At 31.5% G+C, this 17758-nt stretch overlaps 2 protein-coding genes across 2 annotated transcripts; one reads left to right on the top strand and one right to left on the bottom strand.

Moving 5' to 3' along the window:
- Positions 1-525: 525 nt before the first annotated feature.
- LOC108480324 (bifunctional dihydroflavonol 4-reductase/flavanone 4-reductase-like) lies at positions 526-5476 on the top strand. The gene is made up of 6 exons (XM_017783273.2): positions 526-797; positions 1196-1365; positions 1980-2174; positions 2922-3081; positions 3928-4120; positions 4916-5476. The coding sequence occupies exons 1-6, from the start codon at positions 680-682 to the stop codon at positions 5133-5135; spliced, it is 1056 nt and encodes a 351-aa protein (XP_017638762.1). The 5' UTR covers positions 526-679; the 3' UTR covers positions 5136-5476.
- Positions 5477-7979: 2503 nt separating this feature from the next.
- Positions 7980-14049, bottom strand: LOC108483032 (auxilin-like protein 1). Its single transcript, XM_017786209.2, has 8 exons — positions 13560-14049; positions 10192-13255; positions 10039-10105; positions 9788-9882; positions 9640-9705; positions 9455-9544; positions 9115-9291; positions 7980-8210 (listed from the first exon to the last, which is right to left on the bottom strand). Exons 1-8 carry the CDS (start codon positions 13883-13885, stop codon positions 8175-8177), a joined length of 3921 nt encoding a protein of 1306 aa, XP_017641698.1. The 5' UTR covers positions 13886-14049; the 3' UTR covers positions 7980-8174.
- Positions 14050-17758: the final 3709 nt, after the last annotated feature.

The following is a 17758-nucleotide window of genomic DNA, read 5'->3' as shown; positions in this document are numbered from 1 at the left end:
CCTAATTCGAGTTATCCAAAAATCCAAATAAAAAAAGACAAAACTACGTCGTTTTGATAAATGTTTACCTATTAGTCTTACTTTCCTTCTCGAATCGCGCCACTCTCCTTTTTTTCTTTACTCAAAATTAGTTTAAAAGCTTATACTTCGTCTAATAGTAAAATAATCAGTCCATGTAAACGGAACATTAAGTATTAATAATAAGATTCGTTAATTTGACTCGACTTGATTCGAAAAAATTTAAATTGAGTTCAATTGCTAAAATATGATTCATCAATTCGGCTAACTGAAAATTTTTTAACTCGATTTAACTCGACTCAATTAAATACTCACTCGTATGAAAGACAACCCCATAAACACTGTCACAAAGCTACCCCTTTACGGCGTGATCTACCAACCAAGCACGTGGATATCGGTAAGTTGACCACGTGCGTTGAACCAAATTGTTGGGAGTTAATTGTTAGATAAGAAAGAAAAAAAACATCATCAATAACTAGATATTGAATCATTTGACTTTGAAGGTCCCCTTTTTATTACAAGCATATACCCACTCACTCCCCAAATCTTTATATATACAAGTTTCCAACACACTTTTATCACACAAGATAAAATAGTACTTTGTTTTTGAACCCCAAAACTGTAAAAACTCTCCAACTTTTATCAAATCTTCTAGACAACGATGGGATCTGAATCTCAAGTCGTTTGTGTTACTGGTGCCTCTGGGTTCATTGGTTCATGGCTGGTCATGAGGCTACTCGAACACGGTTACACCGTCCGCGCCACCGTCCGTGACCCCGGTTTGTTTCCCTTTTCTTTTTCTCTAGATATTATATTTTCTATACGCTTTTTCAGTACTCTTTTAGATCCTGTTTAGCATTGCTTTTTGTTTGTTGGCGTAGTTTTTGAGGTCACAATAAGCTATTTCCATTGTAAAAATAATGATCGGTTTTTGTTATTAAAATCATGGTTTGAATGTGGTCGGGAGTTTGATCTCTAGTTGATACTCTAACTTCGATAAAAAAAATCATGATTTTGACAAACTAACTTTAAAGCCTAAAAAAAATAATGCTTTTGGCTTTTAAAGGTATTTATTTTTATACATTTCATTTTCTTATCAAATATGTGTTTGTTTTTTTTAAGTAATGTTAAACTAACTGCAAATACAGTGAAATTAATTTCTTTTTCATATAAATAGATAATCAAAAGAAGGTAAAGCACTTGCTTGATCTACCAAAAGCCAACACCCATTTGACATTGTGGAAAGCTGATTTATCTGAAGAAGGAAGCTTTGATGCAGCCATTAATGGCTGTTGTGGTGTCTTCCATGTTGCCACTCCAATGGATTTTGAGTCCAAGGACCCTGAGGTTGGTTTTCCTTTTACACTGATGTATTTGCATGTCTGTTGTATAGAATATATATATAGTATATTCTATATAGCATTTTTAAATAAAATATATATATTATACATATACATACAACTTTAATAATATATATATTTTAAAATATTTTATACAATATATTAGATATTATTATATATAATATATAACAACCTCTTTCTACGATTAATATTTTAAAATTTATATTTCATTCGTATAAATCATGTATGTGAAATTTGATGGTATTTAAAATTTTCTAATTATTTATTTTATATAAAATATATAATATTTTAAATTTATATGATAGAGATATCAGATCGGTTCTAAAATTTACATGTTTAACACGTATAATTATACCAATAAATTTAACAACTAATTCGTATATAAACAAATCTCTATTCTTAGTCAAATATATGTTACTAATTTTTATATATTACCATATGTTATATATGATAGTAACTAATGGATGGAAGTCATTATGATAAGACTAAAAATGGGCAACTTTTTTGGCCCTTTGATAATCAAAACATTATATTTTGCTAGATTTTTTTTTTTTTTTTACTTTTTTACTGCTGAGTTGATTTTTTCTCTTTTTTTGGCAGAATGAAGTGATAAAGCCAACAATCAATGGAGTACTGGATATAATGAAAGCATGCATCAAAGCAAAGACAGTAAAAAAATTGATTTTCACATCATCAGCTGGAACTGTCAATGTTGAAGAACACCAAAGAACTGTTTATGATGAAAGTAATTGGAGTGATTTGGACTTTGTCTATGCCAAGAAAATGACTGGATGGGTTAGTTTCTCTCTTTTTTTTTTTTCCTTTTTAAGTAATTATTATTCGGTACATCGATAATAAAATGTTTAAAATGTTAGAACCAAATTAGACCAGTTGAATTGCAAACTGATATGGATCAATCGAACAAACTAAAAATTGATTGAACTAACAGTTGAACTAAATTTTTTATTTGTTATATATATTTTTTAATCAAACCGACCGGATTGATAAAACGATAGATTTACTAATCTTGTTAATTCGATCATTTATCCGGTTCTAAAAATATTTATTTGGGAAAGACAAGGTGGTTGGCAGGCAGTAACCCCCCAAATAAATTTCTAAATATTTTGCAGGTCTCAGCATTTACTAAGAAACAAAAAAGAACGTTTTTTGTCTGGTACTTCAAATTTTCAAGTTGTGTGGCAGCTTTGAGCATCCATAATAAAAGAAAAAAAGGATTATTTATGTGTTTGGGACCCTTATTTTTGTAATTTTCTTTGAACACTATATTCCTTTTAGAATAAGGTAAAATTGTATTTAATCGTTCTAAAATTATAATTAATTAAAGGTCATATTTTAAAATCCAAATCATAATTATAGATGAAATTCTGATTAATAAATTTATTAATCTCAACAATTTTTATTTTATTATCTCGACTCTTTCTATATTAAATTTCTGGCTTCACCCTATAAATTCAAATACGAATTTTGTTTAAATAGAATTAGTTTTTTTAACTGAAATTCATTTTCTTTTATGGTTTGTAGATGTATTTTGTCTCCAAGACATTGGCTGAGCAAGCTGCCTGGAAGTTTGCAAAGGAGAATAACTTGGATCTCATCACTATAATTCCAACTCTTGTCATTGGTCCATTTCTTATGCCTTCAATGCCACCTAGTCTAATTACTGGCCTTTCACCCCTTACTGGTAAGTAGATCTTAAACATTAAATTTTGAGGGATTTAATTAATAATTTTTAAAATGGTTTTTTTAGGGATTTAGTATTTTTTTTTAAAAAAAATTTAGTTGGTCTAAGTAAAACTTTTAAAAATTTTGAAGGTTTCATTAGAACTTACAAAATTTTTGAAGGAGTGCAATTAAAACTTTTAAAAATCTGAATGTCTATTAAGGATTTTTTAAAAAATTTGAAGGACCAAGACCTCTTTATTGATGTTCATGAGTTAGGCTCGGCACATCCGAATCAATTCAAAAAACCCCATTCACTATTTAAAAATAATAAAAACTTGTTTATATTTAAATGTAATTATAAAATATGTAAATATTAATATAAATTATTTTTATATTTTACATTATTTATAAACAATAAACTTGTTTGGGTTAAGTTAGTACGAGGTTGAAAATTTTAAATCCAAGTCCGGAAAAAAGCAAGCTAGGCCAAGTGGATCACTTGGTCCATGAATACCTCTAGCTCCCTACTCCTATTGACCCTCAGTCCCTATTCTTTAAGGATACATACAAGGACAAAGGAAGGGGCAGGCAACGACTTTAGTCCTCCTAAAATGAAAAATTATGCTTTTAGCTTTTGAAAATTTATAAAATTTTAAGTAAATAATTGGTAAACTTATAGTTTGGCCTCCTCAAAAATGATAAAATTTTAATTTAGTTCTTCTAAAAGCTATATATATCAATACTACGATGAAATTATATTTTAACTCTCATAAAAATATATAGCTCGACCTCGACCTTAAGAAAAAAGTTCCAGCAATATAATATATATATATTGATTTTTGCATGATTTTATGTAATAATGCAGGGAATGAAGCTCATTATGGTATCATTAGGCAAGGGCAGTTCGTGCACTTGGATGACCTCTGCATGTCTCACATATTCTTGTTTGAAAACCCTAAAGCTGAAGGCAGATACATTTGCTCCTCCCATGAGGCTACCATTGTAGAGCTTGCCAAAATGCTAAGAGAAAAATACCCAGACTACAATATTCCTACTGAGTAAGCCCATTTTTTTAAAGTCAAATTCTTAATTTTCGTTGCTTTTTTGGAATAGCCAAATTCTATTCCAAACTCAAAAACTTGATACGATTAATCAAAGTTCAAATCCGATGCAACTTGATTCAATAATAAAAACTCCACAACCCAAACCAGATATTATCAAATCATAATGACAGTGGTGGAATGCGCTATTAAGTTTTGAGGGCTTAATTAAAATTTTCAAAAACTTTAGGGTTTATTGAATTTTAAAAAATGGGGTTTAATGACATTTTTCAAAAAACTAAGGGGTCTGGTTAAATTTTAAAAAAAATTGAGAAAATTAATGAGAATTTTCGAAATTTTTATAGGATTTTATCAAAATTTTTGAAACTTTTGTAGAGCTTAATTGGAATTTTTAGAAATTTTGGGAGTCGAAGTTAAATTTTCAAAATTTTGTGGGTCTTATTAAAATTTTAAAATCTTTTGAGGTTTAATGAGATTTTTCAAAAAATTTAAGAGGACTAATTTATTTTTTTATTTTCAAAATTTTAAGTTTAAGTAAAATTTTCAAAAATTTTGAAGAACTTAATTTTCTAAATTTTTGAGGGCCCCACTCTAGCTCTCTTCGCTCCACTCCTAATAATGACCTAACCGCTCGAACTCGAGTGTCAAATCAAAATAACTCAAATCCTAAATCGATCGTAACTTAAAATAGATCCAAAAATTTTAAAACCTAGTTTAACCAACCCACCCAATTATAACCCTAATGGGTAGCTTGTCTAATTGCTTATATGAATGTTTTTGTTACATGATCAGGTTCAAAGATGCAGATGAAAACTTGGGAAATGTGGTCTTCAATTCCAAGAAGCTGTTGGATTTAGGGTTTCAATTTAAGTACAGCTTGGAAGACATGTTTGTAGGAGCTGTGGAGACATGTCAAGAAAAAGGGTTAATTGCACCTCCAACAAAGATTGAGAATGCAATAAATGGTGATACCATTGCTTCTATTGAGACACCAAACAGTGTTAAATGTTAGAACAATATCTATCTATACCATGGATGTATCACCATTGTCATGTTAAGGGCTTTGGTGTTAAGGGCTTAATGGTGTCTTGGTTATACGTGGTTTTGGTGTTGATTGTTGCATTCTTGTCTTTTTGAGGGTAGATTTTCGCGGGGAGGGTTAGGAGTCTTAGTGGTTTGATATTAAGATGTTCTCGTTTTGGGTGTGGGACTATTTTGTGGGAGATGTTGCATCTTGTTGATTGTAACATTCTTCGCTTTTGCTTATTGTGTATTAATTAAGCAAAAAAAAAGAGGATAATTTGTACCATTTTAGTCGTTATCAAAAAATAAAAATTATATGTTCTTTGGATATTCTAGGTTTGTTTCTAAGAATTAGGTTGTATGATTATAATTTTATATATAATTGGTCAATATATTTTTATGCACAGACAACATAACGGAACTTACCATTGAATTTTGAAAGGTCTAACTAAATTTTTTTTTTTTAAATGAGGACTTATTGTATGATTAGTTCCGTCGGTGTCAAAAATATAGAATTTGTAGGCAAGAGAAGATTGAATCAAAATAATTCCTTTTTTTTAAGTAAAATTCTATTTTATTATTATTATTGGTTTATTTATACTTTAAATATAGTTTTTATTTATTTAGATATTTAGATACAATAGAAATAGATTAGAGAATAAGACCAAAAATAAAAACTGGAAAAGGTTACCTTAAGGTTTTGATTCTGGGATTTTGGCCACCGAGTTTTGTATTATTCTCCTATCTTTTCTATGTATTTCAATCTGTCTATGTGTTAAAATCTAGTTCTTGTATTGATGTAAAAAGAAAATCCCCTCCGTTACAGTGTTTCATTTGGCTTTCTTATAGCCTATTTTGCTACACTTTGTTATTATTTTTGCCATTCTTCTCTGCTTTTTTGTCTGCTGTTGTTTGTTGTTTTGCAGGGCATGGGCGATGGTGGCATGGGGAGCTGTGGCGCCAGGGCATCGGCTAATGTCTGATGTCAGAACAAGTGGAAGCCGAACATGGGGGCTAGGGTTTTGGTTGTAGATGGGCTAGGGTCAGTGGGTTAGTTTAGGTGGGCTGTTTGATGATGTTGGGCTAATGAAATTAGGGTGGGTATTAGGTGGGAATGGGTTGTAGTGGGCCATTCGGGTTTGGGTTAGATATTGGGCTGTTTTGTATTGGTTAAGGGGCTTGGGTAATTGGGTTTGGCCCAAAATTGGCCTGTACATATATATAATTATTATTTCTAATATATATATACTTTTATACTATCATGTATGATTTTTATGTATACACCTTTTAGCATTAATTCATTGTATGTAAATATCTGTATATTAATAGTTCTTTTAATATTCTAGTATATATTATGTATTCATACTTTAAGTATTATATTATATGTGTATATATATTATGTATGAATTTTAATAGCATATTGTACTTATTATTTTCACTATTATTATTTATTATTATTATCTACATATATATAGATATGTACTTAGTTATTAAAAACACCGTTTTCTTATTACGGTATTACATAGGTGTTATGTTTTTATACCGTGTTTCTAATATTATATTACATAAACTTTTCATCCATATTATTATATTTTAATGTGTTCACATAAATACATGTATATAATTATATAGCATTATCAATGTTTTAATATTATATTTTGTCACTTTGCTTATTATTATTATTATTATTATTATTATTATTATTATTATTATTGGCGTTATACTTTAGCATTTTATTACTACCATTGTTACTTATATACTATACGTATATGTATTACATAGTGCTATTAGTATTTTTCTTTTAACATTATTTCAATGTCATGTACATTCTGTTATATATATATTATTTTAATCATACATTATGTACATATTGCATTTGTATATGTATATAGGCATATATGTATTTCGATATTCTAGTTATACATTTTTATACCATCTTACACATATACTTTAATACTTTATGTATATATTCTTATATATATTATGTATATACATTTTATATCTTACGTATATATTTTAAATACTATATTGTGTATAGATTTTAATACCGTCATGCATATTTTAACACTATTATTATGTCACATCTTTAATATATATACATATACGCATATGTAGTATTATTAGTATTTTTAATATTATATTTTCCGTCACCTCACATACTATTATATATTATATGTATATATAATCCATTGTTTTATTTCGTGTTTAATGTTATTATTATCATGCACAATATCAAATGCATCGTGAATACTTTATTTTATCATCTGCTTCATATATTCGTAAATTTCATTTTATTACAACATTGTTATAAGTTTCTATTGTTTTAAATAAAAATAATATTCTTATTCATGTTTTAAATCAATTTCAATAAGCAAGGTAACGTACCGATTTGACATTAAGTCATTGACTTCATCGCTATGTTGGATGAACATCAATCGACTCGTGTTAAAACGGTATACCCTTCTCAAAAAAATCAAAATAAAAACTAAAAATTCTCATTTTTCAATCGGGTCACGATTAAATATCATTGAACTCGCATTTTTAAAAATTAAGACAATACGTATTTGACGAGATACCAATTTTGGGCGTCGCGAGGGTGCTAATACCTTCCTCGTGCGTAGCCGACTCCCGAACTCTATTTTTCTCTGAATTTTAACGTAGACCTAAATTTGGTCTTCTTTTTTATCAAAAATAAAACTTTTGGTTAAAATGAAGATTTATTAGGTGTCCGATCACATCTAGAAAAAAAGATCGGTGACGACTCCCTTTTTTAAAATCAAACATCGGTCTCTAAACTTTCAATCAAACACCCTAATTAGCGACTAAGATAAAATTTTTACGTCGCTACAAAAGGCATTGAAGCTTTTTAAATTCAAAAAATATTTAGAGTTTCATGTGAAAATGATATATAATATAATCCAATTTTCAAATGATGTACATTGAAGCCTTTTTTTTTCCTTTCCATTTCAATAGGGCACTAAAACATTAACTAATATATATGACAGCACCCTCCATGGAAACCCAATCTCTACCTTTCTTCTGCACTAAATCGGTTCCAAGCCTCCTGTAGATTTCACATATAAAATAGCATACATACACATAAAATTAGATACTTGAGATGAACTAGGAATGTAACAACTCAATTTTTGTTTTCTTTTATTGTAGGTTAACCTATGATTTTGGTCGGATTTAGTCTATCTACTTTAACCTTACATAGTTTTATAGATAAATGTATTTGGCAGATCCCTCTATTACAAGGACCAAATCAAATTAGTTCTTTTTAATAATAGATTAATTTAGTCCTTATACTATTTAAAAAACCAAATAAATCCAAATTTTAAAGTTTAAAAAATGGCATTTATTGTTAACAGAGTAAATATTTTGAATGCTTTTTATAGTTCTAGAGTTGAATTGCGAATGAAAAAAATAATATTTTGAAACCCTATTGGCTTCTTTTTTATAGTATAGTAATTAAATTATACATTTAATGGTAGAGGGACTAATTTGATCTAGTCCCTATAATAGAAGGACTTGGAAGGTACTTTCACCAAGTTTTATCCCTACTATGATTAATGTTATACTTTAGTCCAAATCACTAACACCCTTACAAATTCAGTGAAACCGATATAGAACTTTTTTATAAAAAGTCCAAATCATTATGTTGGGCTGGAAATTTTCTTTTAAATGAAAAAGTAGTCGAAAATATTTATAATCATAATTTCACTATTGCAAAGATAAAGAGAATTTTAGGTTTCTGAGGTTTTTCTAACTTACACCAACTAACAGTTTTTTCAACCATGTTAGTGACATGGACTAAGGCATAGTAGTAGAATCAAATTATGTCAAATTAAAGTACAAGGACAAATCCTACAATTTAACCTTTTGGTGTCTTGTTTCCCTAACTCAATATAAGAAATAAATAAGAATAAATCAATGAAAGCTTTGGTTAAAGAAGGAAAGCAACAAACCTTGAGAAGATCAAAAACTTTCTCGCAAATGTACTTTTGTTGTATGGTAGCACCTCGTTGCTGCAACTTATCAGGATGAACACACAGTGTAGCTTTTCTATATGCTTTCTTTACAGCTGCAGCGGCTAGAATATCCGTAAGTGGTATTGGCTGCCAACCGCTATCAGGGCCAAGGATCTGCCAGCAATGCAAAAAATTCAGTTAAACCAGGGCGTCCTAAGCAGTATATAGCCAAATATCTCCAACCCCATGGCCACAGGCCACAGTGTAAATGTCAAAAGATTTAATCCTACCATTGTATGATGTATTTATGAACAAAAATAGAAAATCTGTTACATACATATTGTAATGTCGATAACAGTGCACGTAAATTTCCTTGCTTCCCACTTGACCACCTTTTGACTTCGGCATCCAGAGTTTCTGCTAACCTCTGCAATACAAATTACGATCCAAAATAGTTAGACAAGAACAGAAACCAGCCTCATTGCGAAAATTTTTATCGTTTCATTTGAATGTATAAGTTACATTTCTTTCAGCTTGTTCTTTCTGAGCAAGAAGATCACGCTCGTTCTTCTCTGCAAGTGCTTTGGCCTGGAAACAAAAGAAAGTGAGATTCTCAATACTAGTTGCAAAATCCGTACCGGATAAGTGACAATGATAGTAGAAGGCATACCGCTCGTTCTGCTGTCCTTTGATGCCTTTCCAACCTAGCTTTACACCTTTGAGCTGATTCACCAACAGCTCCATCTGACTCAGAATATTTTGAAGCTTCATGAAGCAAATAAAGATGATTCAGAATTTAAGGGTTTTCTTTTCTTTTGCCCAAACAAGTAATTTAATCATCACAGAAAAAAAAGTGCCATTTCTCTTTTCTGTTTTGCCAAGTCCATGCAGGATATCTTTAAATACCAGTTTACCACATACCACTCTGGTTTGAAGAATTAGGATATCTGGAAGTTGCAGGAGGACATGAGCCTTTGTATCGGGAATCCTGCAAAATATTCCAGTAATCATTTCTTTGCCCTTTTGTGCCATTTCAGCAAAGAGGAAAAATGGATGACAGAAGAGGACACTCACATAAGATTGGTAGCTCTGCTTTGAATCAGAGAACTTTTCAGCCTGGTTCCTGGCTCCAAGGGAAGCCTTTTCGGACAAAGCTTTCTCCAAGGCACGCTGCCGGGCCTCTGCAGTTGCTCTCTCTACTGCAGCACGCTCAGCTTTAAGTTTCGCTTCCATAAATGTCTTATCATTGGTATCAGCAGAATGCTTGACTGACTCTCCTTGGGTTGTTTCAGCCCTTACCTTACGCTGTGCTTCTATATTCGTTCTTCCAGCAGCAGCCCTCTCCCGGGCTTCAGCAAAGGCCCTTTCACGAGCTTCACGAATAGCTCTTTCAACAGCTATTCTCTCCTTTTCTTTTTCTTTTACCTTTTCCTTTTTCCTTTCTCTCTCTTTTGCTTCACCTACTCTTTTTTGTTCTTCCTTAACTAGCTTAACTTCTTCCTCGGAAGCATTTTCGGTTTCCCTCTCTTCCTTCATCAGGATTTTAGGAGAATTTTCCTCTTCGTATTCTGTACTTTGGCCTACTTCAATCTCATGACCTATTTGTGTGGCTTCATTTTTATCACCAAACTCGCAATGTAACTGGGAATCAACGAATCTTACCTCATCAGTGTGTTCAAAGCTATACTTGTTCTCTTCCTGTTTCAAACAAACAACAGCCTCCCTTACATCTTCTGATTTACAAGCCAGTTCTTCAACATGCTTCTCCACGGTGAAGGTTTTTTCAGACTTCTCGGAATGCTGCTCATACTGATCTTTCTCAAATGTTACTTCAGCTGGATCAACGTCTATACTGCTTCGTTCGAAATTAGATGCATCTGCTGTATTTTCTGCTTGCCACTTAATCTCATCAGGTTTCAAGTTGCTTTCAGCCAAGTCAGACTTATCAAATTCCAGGTTTTCTTCCAAGTTAGTAGCCATTTCGTCTGCTTCTGAATTTATTTCAGTTTCTTTACACTCACTATAAGCTTTGCATCCTTCCACAATCCCTACATTTTCTTCATTATAAAGGAACTCTGGAGTCATTTCACAGCTGTCTTCACTAATAGTGGGCTCCAAAGTTTCACCTAGATCGTTAAATTCATTGCTATTGGATGCATTATCAACTACTTCAAGGTCTTCCCAATAGCAGTCTAGAGCATCTTCCCTTGCTTCAGTCGTCTCATCTGCTTCTTGATTGGTCTGGTTTTGCACCTCTTCGGTTCCCACACTCTCAGAACCCATCATCTGTCCCTCATCCGCTGCTTCCATCTGATAAGCATCTTCAAGCAATTCTACATTCTCTTCAGCCTCCATAAATTCCTCATTCCCCAACAAATCACCATTTTCTTCAAGTTTCCTCATTTCTTCCTCATGATCAAAATCATTATCTCTAGGATCAATTATTACCGGTTCCTTCGTTTTGTCAGACATTTGCTCATTGTCTTCTCTATCACAAGCATCTTCTTCTTCACTGTTTTCTTCTGGTTTACAAGCCGCACTAACTTCCTCCTTCAGTTCTGATATCTCAAAAGCTTCTTCAGATATCTCCTCAAATTTTTCCTGTACAGAAACATCTTCTAACAGCATCTCATTCTCTTCCTTCTCGGAAACATTTTCTTCCTGTTCAATCTTATATTGATATTTCTCCTCCATATCCACCCCTTCCTTAGCAACTGTTAATCTCTCCAAATCGTCAGTATCCTTTACTTCTTCCATTTCAACATTTTTCGCATCTTCTATTGGTTGCTCTGGATCTTCTGATTTCCTTTCACATGGTTCTAGTTCATTGCACACGTTCTCTTCAGTTTCCTCCCACTGTTCACCAAATCTTAGTTCAGTTTCATCTTCTTTCGTATCATGAAACTCTACATCAGGCACTGATTCATGCAGACATTCCTCGTTATCACAAAACTCTCTCGATTCATCTATTTTCGTCTTCAGCTCAGTAGCTTCCTCAACAACTTCTGATTCCTCGTTATATACTTCTGGTTTGTCGATGGTTGTCTTCTCTTCTCCCTCATGTTCATTCAGATCCTGGGTTACATCTGTTTCCCTTTCTCCATCTTTTGCGGCTTCCCTTTTCTCCACTTCATCTTGTCTACAATCAGCCTGCAGAGATATGAAATCCTTTGCACATGTTTCTCCAGCCGCTTCTCTTGCAACGAAACCTCTCTTCTCGTCTTCTAATTCAGCAGCCACTTGGTGATCTTTGATCACATTTTGCATTTCTACTCCATCAGAAGTTTGCTGACAAGCTATTATCTTTTCACTAGTCTCCTGAGCTTTATCTTCCCTGAAATTATTTTGTTTGACAGTATCTTTACTCTTCTTTCTGTCCTCACTAGTCGAACTACCATTAGATCGGGGTTTGACCCGTCCCATATAACCTTTTCTTCTTTCCATTATTTCTTTTGCAACTTTTAACCTAGCTTGAGCCTCCTCTATTGCTTTCTTCACTGCTGCTGCAGAAGTAGCAGCAACTGAATTCACATCCAATTCATCATCAAAGTAAGGGGGAGAAGAAACACCCATATCACAATCCAAAGATTGACTCCTCGGAACCCCAAACTTCAAAGAATCACGATTATTAACACCATTTTTATACGACATGCTTGAAGCTCGCTTCACTTTTGAAGGAGGTGTTCCATGGCCAAAATCATAGGTCCCAAATAGTACATCATTACAATCAGACCCATTACTTTTAGGCTCGCTATGGAACTGATCCACACCTTTCAAAGTCTCTTTACCAACACCACAAGCTTGAACATCAGACGCTGGTTTCTCACAATGTACACCATCATCCCCTTTCCCCCCACCTAACTTTTCAGTCCCATAAGGCTCGTTTACAGCAGAAGAAACCGGGTTCTCCCTCGGCGGAGCTATGTTTTCATCAACAACACAAGTGAAACCAGGAACAGCTACATGTATTGTTCCATTTGTCCCATTTTTGCTTCCGAGGCTACTTTTATTATACGACATTTTGAACTGCTTCACACCATTACTTGATCCATGGGAAGCCTCATCTTTCGACACAACTCGATTACCCGAAGGATACGAAAACGACCCTTCCGAATGCGATTTTGTCTTAGCTGGTCTCCTACAAAATTAATCTAATTTATGCTAGATCTTTCCTCATATATATAAAGAGAAAAAATCACAATATTTAAAGTGTTAAATTTAGCACTACCACTTTCTAATGAATTTAGCATTCAACATTAAATGCAAAGATCAAAAGTTCAACACAACTATTCTCAAACCAAACAAGCTCTTAAAGATCAAGGTTTTACCTATACATGAAAACACAAACATATTTCGACATCCAAACACGCCCTAACACCATATTTACATATTTAAGTAACTAAATAGAAGATCAAAAGGAAAAATAAATAAAATGAGCTTACTTTTTATCTCTATTTGGCTTAGCGACGAATTCTTCGTGAGAAACAGCAAAATCCACATCCCCAAAACCACCAAAAATGTTGGAATAATCAAGCTTTGAGCTAGAAACCTCGACGGAGAACTTCCTCTGGTTCAGTTCAGGGACATCGAGGAACGGAATCGAAGAACCGGAACCACCGCCGAATATCTCGGCGTAATCTTCAACGGCCGATCCAACTTTGGTTTGACCACCGAAAACGCCGTCATACAAGCTTTTACCATTGAAACTATGGCCGTTACGAAGTTTCTTACTGAAAGATGTAGCTGCCGAAGCTCTTTGGTACTCCATTGAAATAACAAAAATAAAAATAAAAAAGAGATCTTTAGGGTTTGTTTTTCAGAGGATTTTTTTTCCCTCTGTTTCACTGCGGTGTACAAGACACGAAGAGAAGAAGAAGACTCCGTGAGGAGACGAGAAAATGAAAAATAAAAATTATTTGAAACGAGAAATTGAACACAAAAAAAAAAAGAAAAGAAATTAGTAAATGTGGGGTATATTTGTCAGTGTACGGTGAAGGTTAAAATTTGTCATAACTCCCTATATTTTTTGAAAATTATAATTTAGTCCTTATAATTTTATTTCTAAGAATTTAATCTTTCTTCTTTTCAGATTTTAAAATTCAGTTTCAACCGTTAAATTTTTTTGTTAATTACACCAGGCAACCCCAAACAATTACTCTCATTTTAAATTAGTCCTAAACTCCAAAATGTTCTAATTACGGAAGCAAATGGGCTGGCTTGGGTGGGCTCGGATTGGACTTTCTTCATATTCGAATTTTTTTAGGCCCAAATTAGCTTGGACTCTGATTTTTTGGGCTCAAAGTTTTTCAAACTACAATTTTCTCAAGCTCAAGCTCTTTCAAACTCAGATTTTTTCGAGCTTAATTTTTTTCGAATTCAAGCTTAGATCCGAGCCGGCAGACTTTGATGGGTTCAAATAATTTTGAATTTCTATAAGTTATAAATATTTTAATTTTTTAATGCAATAATTCATTTTACTTTTATAAGATAACAACACAGTTCAAATTTTCTCTAATTCTTATAGACTTGGGCTTTGTGGGCTCATGCTTGGATTTTCTCGAGCTTGAATCTGTTACAAGCTTGGGCTTTCTTGAATTTAAATTGTAATGGGCTCAAATCAGCATGGCTGAACTTTCGGGCTCGGGCCTATTTGTCAGCTTTAGTTTTAATTACATCTCCAAACTATCAATGTTATGTTAATTAGGTCCTTTCATTATTAAAACTATTAATTTAACCATTAAATTAGACGTCAAATATTACATAGCTAAATTTAAGATAAAAATTTGAAGAAATAAAACTTTGTCGCATAACTTTTAAAAGTAAAAACTAAAATTAAAGTAAAACTAGAAAAAATGAACAATAAAAATTCTGTAAAATTTTGAAAACCTTAAAACTAATATTTTTAAAACATCTACTTTTATAATATTCATTTTTTTAAAAATCATTTTAAATTATGTTACATAAGATTTGGTGTGTCATTTATCATTTAAATTAATGATTTTAGTAATAAAAGAACCTAATTGATATAACCTTGATAATTTAGGGATGTAATTAAAATAATTTGAAGTTTAGGGACCAATTTAGAATGAGGGGCATAGCTTTGGAATGATTGATGCAATTAACTCTAACTTTTTTGCTGCAACATTTTAAAATAAAAATAAAAATCACTTGATAATCATGTAATTAAAAAATAGTATCATAATTACCATTAATTTAAAAAAATAATGTTAACAGTTGGATCCAAGGTTGTTTGAATTGAATTTCACCAGCTGATTGGATTGGTTGGACACAGAATTGACCGAGGTATCAATCTAAAGGACATTAAATTAGTAAACCTGAAATCGATACAAACTTGTTGAAACGGGCAATAAACTTGTTTTTAATGATTTATTTAATTGAACCAATTAGACCGATTGAGTATCGATCCAAATAAGGATATTGATTCGATTAACCTGAGAATTGGTACCAACAAGTAAAATCAAGCAGTTGAACCAAATTTTTAACATTTTTATTTTTATAATCTATTTAATCAAATCAATTAGATTAATTGAACCGATAAACCGGTAGTCTAACCAGTTAGCTTCGAAAACTTTAATTTGATTTAAATTTAGAAATCTGAAAAGTAAAAAATTAAATCTTTAAAAATAAAAATATAACAACTAAATTCTAAATTAAAAAAAAATAGAGTGTTATCCGATATTTCAACTGTAAATTAAATTTTAAGAAATTATTAAAAAAATAAAAAGGAAAAAAGGGGCGAATGGAGGAAAAGATGAAAAGGAAGTGACCGGGAAAAGCCGGTGGAGAAAGGGGGTAATTGGGGGATCACATTTCTCGATGATCAGGTATGCAGCTTTTCTTTTTAATAAGTTGTCGTTTTACGAGAACTAGAATGTCGTCTTTCCAGGCTCCAACCTGTCAACAACCAACCATTCCACGCCGACGCCGTGGTCAATGAAAGGGTAGTTTGAGGTCACGTTATTGCTCCTATTTTTTCCTTTTTCTTCAAATATTTGCATTTAATATTCCCTCCAGTTTTGTAATTTCATAGATAATGTTTCAAATAATTTTTTATTTAATTATATTTTTATATATAGTTTTTTATCATTCTTTTTTTTTCGGATTTTGTTTTGAGAGTGGTTGAAGGCTAAGTTGTTAAGGTTTTTAAAATTAAATCGGTAATCGAATTAATTAGACTATCAATTTTTGATCCATTAATTTTGTTTTCGATTAACAATTTATTAAAATTTATAAATAAAAATAATAAAATTGATTCAAATGGTTCAATCGCCAATTCAACTAAGGTTATTTGAATTGGATCAGTTGATCGAACTAATTGAATTAGGAATTGATCAAGGTATCAATCCAGATAAGGGCACTAAATTGCTTGACTCGAAAATTGATACAGACCAATTGAATCGGCAAAAGGTCTTTTGAACTAGATTTTTAATATATTTTTTATGTATTTTTAGTTATTTATTTAATCAAACCTGATATATTTGTTAGACCGACAAACTAATGGCCTGATCAATTCGACCACCAGTTTGATTCTAAAAACTTTGAGTTCAACTGATTTTTTTAACTCAATTCAACCAATTTGTATCAATTTGCAGATCAACCGATCTAAACCCTTATCGAAATTTACTATTACTTTAATATGTTACTAGGTATGATATATTATCATATTTGGTAGAACATAAGGTTATCTAAAAGCACATTTTATAGTTATTATTATAGAATTTATTTATTTTAACATATATAAATATATAAGTTAAAAACAATTTTATACATTATTAGGATGCCAATTATTTATTTCACCAACAATGAATATTTAAAATTTATGATAATATTAACAAAATAGCATGTATCACTCCAAATATATTAATTTTGTTTCCCACCATAGTCCTCATGAGTAAAATTGTGATAATATAAGCTTGCAACACATAAATTCAATACTTTTTCTACCATGCTCCTGATGAGTAAAACGTTTAGATCCGAATAAATTAGTTGAATTGAAAATTAATTAAGATGTGAGTTTGAAAATTAATATTGAATAAGTTGATTTTTATGAAAAATTTAATATATTTTTAATTAAACCGGTCGAATCGATTTAATCCATGACCTAACCAATATAATTGATCTTATTCTAAAAACATTGCTTAATAATGTAAAAAAAAAAAGTCTCTTTACTTCGTGCCTAGAGGTGCTCATGGGTAGGGTTGGGCTGGGTTTGAGTTGGGTCTAAACATGATATTAACATACTTTATACTTGTCGAAGCATAGTCCAAATCTAACATACGGGCCTAAAATTTTGTTCAATCATTTATATTGTTGAAATTTTTTATTTTTTTAAAACTAATATAAGTTGAAAATTTTTATTTTTTAAAACTAATATAAAGTTTTGTTTTGCCTATGAAAATTAATTATTATGTGGTTCATTGTTGTCCCTTCTAACAAAGGGTTTGAATCACATCTCTCTCTTTGAAACTGCAATGTGCCATACTACTTCAATAACATATATTTGTAATTTAAACTCTTTGTTTTAATTTTACATAAATTGACTCCTTTATTTTATAATGTTATTAGTAGGTTCAAATTGATAACATTATTAGTTATTGCATTTAAATTAACTACGTGGATA

This window comes from Gossypium arboreum, chromosome 6 (genome assembly GCF_025698485.1).
Source record: "Gossypium arboreum isolate Shixiya-1 chromosome 6, ASM2569848v2, whole genome shotgun sequence".
NCBI lineage: Eukaryota > Viridiplantae > Streptophyta > Magnoliopsida > Malvales > Malvaceae > Gossypium > Gossypium arboreum.
Note: the sequence above shows the minus strand (reverse complement) of the source record. Positions and strands in the feature narration are given on the sequence as shown.

Excerpts from the sequence above, each read along its gene's own strand:
- LOC108480324 (XM_017783273.2), top strand. The coding sequence starts at position 680 with ATGGGATCTGAATCTCAAGTCGTTTGTGTTACTGGTGCCTCTGGGTTC. Across the intron at positions 798-1,195 it reads CGCCACCGTCCGTGACCCCG|ATAATCAAAAGAAGGTAAAG; the intron begins GTTTGTTTCCCT and ends TCATATAAATAG. Across the intron at positions 2,175-2,921 it reads CCAAGAAAATGACTGGATGG|ATGTATTTTGTCTCCAAGAC; the intron begins GTTAGTTTCTCT and ends TATGGTTTGTAG.
- LOC108483032 (XM_017786209.2), bottom strand. The coding sequence starts at position 13,885 with ATGGAGTACCAAAGAGCTTCGGCAGCTACATCTTTCAGTAAGAAACTT. Across the intron at positions 9,706-9,787 it reads AAAGGACAGCAGAACGAGCG|GCCAAAGCACTTGCAGAGAA; the intron begins GTATGCCTTCTA and ends TTTTGTTTCCAG. Across the intron at positions 8,211-9,114 it reads AAGTTTTTGATCTTCTCAAG|GAGGCTTGGAACCGATTTAG; the intron begins GTTTGTTGCTTT and ends TGAAATCTACAG.